Source organism: Cherax quadricarinatus, chromosome 93 (genome assembly GCF_038502225.1).
Source record: "Cherax quadricarinatus isolate ZL_2023a chromosome 93, ASM3850222v1, whole genome shotgun sequence".
NCBI lineage: Eukaryota > Metazoa > Arthropoda > Malacostraca > Decapoda > Parastacidae > Cherax > Cherax quadricarinatus.
The window spans coordinates 3,673,244-3,675,687 of NC_091384.1; the positions used below are offsets into that span (position 1 = coordinate 3,673,244).

Consider the following 2,444-nt stretch of genomic DNA (forward strand, 5'->3'; position numbering starts at 1 on the left):
TGTGTGTGTGCGTGTTGTGTGTGTGTGTTTGTGTGTTGTGTGTGTGTTGTGTGTGCTGCGTGTTGCGTGTGTGTTGCGTGTGTGTTGCGTGTGTGTTGCGTGTGTGTTGCGTGTGTGTGTGTGTGTGTTGTGTGTGTTTGTGTGTGTTTGTTGTGTGTTGTGTGTGTACTCACCTAGTTGTACTCACCTAGTTGAGGTTGCAGGGGTCGAGTCCAAGCTCCTGGCCCCGCCTCTTCACTGGTCGCTACTAGGTCACTCTCCCTGAGCCGTGAGCTTTATCATACCTCTGCTTAAAGCTATGTATGGATCCTGCCTCCACTACATCGCTTCCCAAACTATTCCACTTACTGACTACTCTGTGGCTGAAGAAATACTTCCTAACATCCCTGTGATTCATCTGTGTCTTCAACTTCCAACTGTGTCCCCTTGTTACTGTGTCCAATCTCTGGAACATCCTGTGTGTGTGTGTGCGCGCGCGCGTGTGTGTGTGTGAAGGTTGAGCCATAGCTCCGGGTCCTGCCACAACTTCACTGATATCTGCCGTCTAGGGACCAGTCATACGCACACTTTAAGCTGTGTAGGGGATCTGCTCCCACAACTTCATCATTCACATCGTGTACACACGCGCTCATGTGCACTGGTATTGCATTCGTGTGTACCTCATTCCGGTGCATACACGTATGTCTCATTAATGCGTACATGAGAGAGAGATGAATATTCAAGTTTGTCAGTGTTGCTGTGTGTGTGTGTGTGTGTGTGTGTGTGTGTGTGTGTGTGTGTGTGTGTGTGTGTGTGTGTGTGTGTGTGTGTGTGTGTGTGTGTGTATGTATGTGTATTAGGCTAAATTAAATTTCGCTTGTTATAATAAGGTCAGGTAAGTTTCCTAAGTTGCTTTTGGTACAAAATTATTCATTACATTAACATAAATAAAAAAATATATCTTTAAACGTATAAGAGAAAATTTTAGAAAGGACTTACTTTTAAATGAGTTCTTGATAATTGACCAGTTTTACCTATTCGGCACGAAATATATGGTAGATTGGGTAGATAGGTAGAAAGTACTCACCCCTGACGTAGATGAGGTAGATAGAAAGTACTCACCCCTGACGTAGATAAGGTAGATAGAAAGTACTCACCCCTGACGTAGATAACGTAGACAGAAAGTACTCACCCCTGACGTAGATAAGGTAGACAGAAAGTACTCACCCCTGACGTAGAGGCTGACCAGGTTACTGAAGGCAGTACCCACGTTGTTCTCAGCGACACACTCGTACTTCCCACCATCCTCTTCAGTGCTGGTGCTGATCTGAAGACTCCCTGTAATGCATAAGATGATACAACAATTACAGTGGTGATCTGAGGCTTCCAGTAACAAATACAACAATTAAAGTGGTGATCTGAGGCTTCCGGTAACAAATACAATAATTACAGTGGTGATCTGAGGCTTCCAGTAACAAATACAATAATTACAGTGGTGATCTGAGGCTTCCAGTAACAAATACAATAATTACAGTGGTGATCTGAGGCTTCCAGTAACAAATACAACAATTACGGTGGTGATCTGAGGCTTCCTGTAACAAATACAATAATTACAGTGGTGATCTGAGGCTTCCAGTAACAAATACAACAATTACAGTGGTGATCTGAGGCTTCCTGTAACAAATACAATAATTACAGTGGTGATCTGAGGCTTCCAGTAACAAATACAATAATTACAGTGGTGATCTGAGGCTTCCTGTAACAAATACAATAATTACAGTGGTGATCTGAGGCTTCCAGTAACAAATACAACAATTACGGTGGTGATCTGAGGCTTCCTGTAACAAATACAATAATTACAGTGGTGATCTGAGGCTTCCAGTAACAAATACAACAATTACGGTGGTGATCTGAGGCTTCCAGTAACAAATACAATAATTACAGTGGTGATCTGAGGCTTCCAGTAACAAATACAACAATTACGGTGGTGATTTGAGGCTTCCTGTAACAAATACAACAATTACAGTGGTGATCTGAGGCTTCCAGTAACAAATACAACAATTACAGTGGTGATCTGAGGCTTCCTGTAACAAATACAACAATTACAGTGATCTGAGGCTTCCTGTAACAAATACAACAATTACAGTGGTGATCTGAGGCTTCCTGTAACAAATACAATAATTACAGTGGTGATCTGAGGCTTCCAGTAACAAATACAACAATTACGGTGGTGATCTGAGGCTTCCTGTAACAAATACAATAATTACAGTGGTGATCTGAGGCTTCCAGTAACAAATACAACAATTACGGTGGTGATCTGAGGCTTCCAGTAACAAATACAATAATTACAGTGGTGATCTGAGGCTTCCAGTAACAAATACAACAATTACGGTGGTGATCTGAGGCTTCCTGTAACAAATACAACAATTACAGTGGTGATCTGAGGCTTCCAGTAACAAATACAA

At 42.1% G+C, this 2,444-nt stretch overlaps 1 protein-coding gene across 1 annotated transcript in view; it reads right to left on the reverse strand.

The window, feature by feature from the left end:
• Positions 1–1,077: 1,077 nt before the first annotated feature.
• The window catches only part of LOC138855409 (tyrosine-protein phosphatase Lar-like), a 1,956,413-nt gene continuing 1,955,046 nt past the window's right edge, over positions 1,078–2,444 (reverse strand). Inside the window, exon 7 of the mRNA XM_070104642.1 lies at positions 1,078–1,317. Within this exon, the coding sequence (XP_069960743.1) occupies positions 1,133–1,317 (185 nt within the window). The 3' untranslated portion in view covers positions 1,078–1,132. The remainder of the gene's footprint in view (positions 1,318–2,444) is intronic.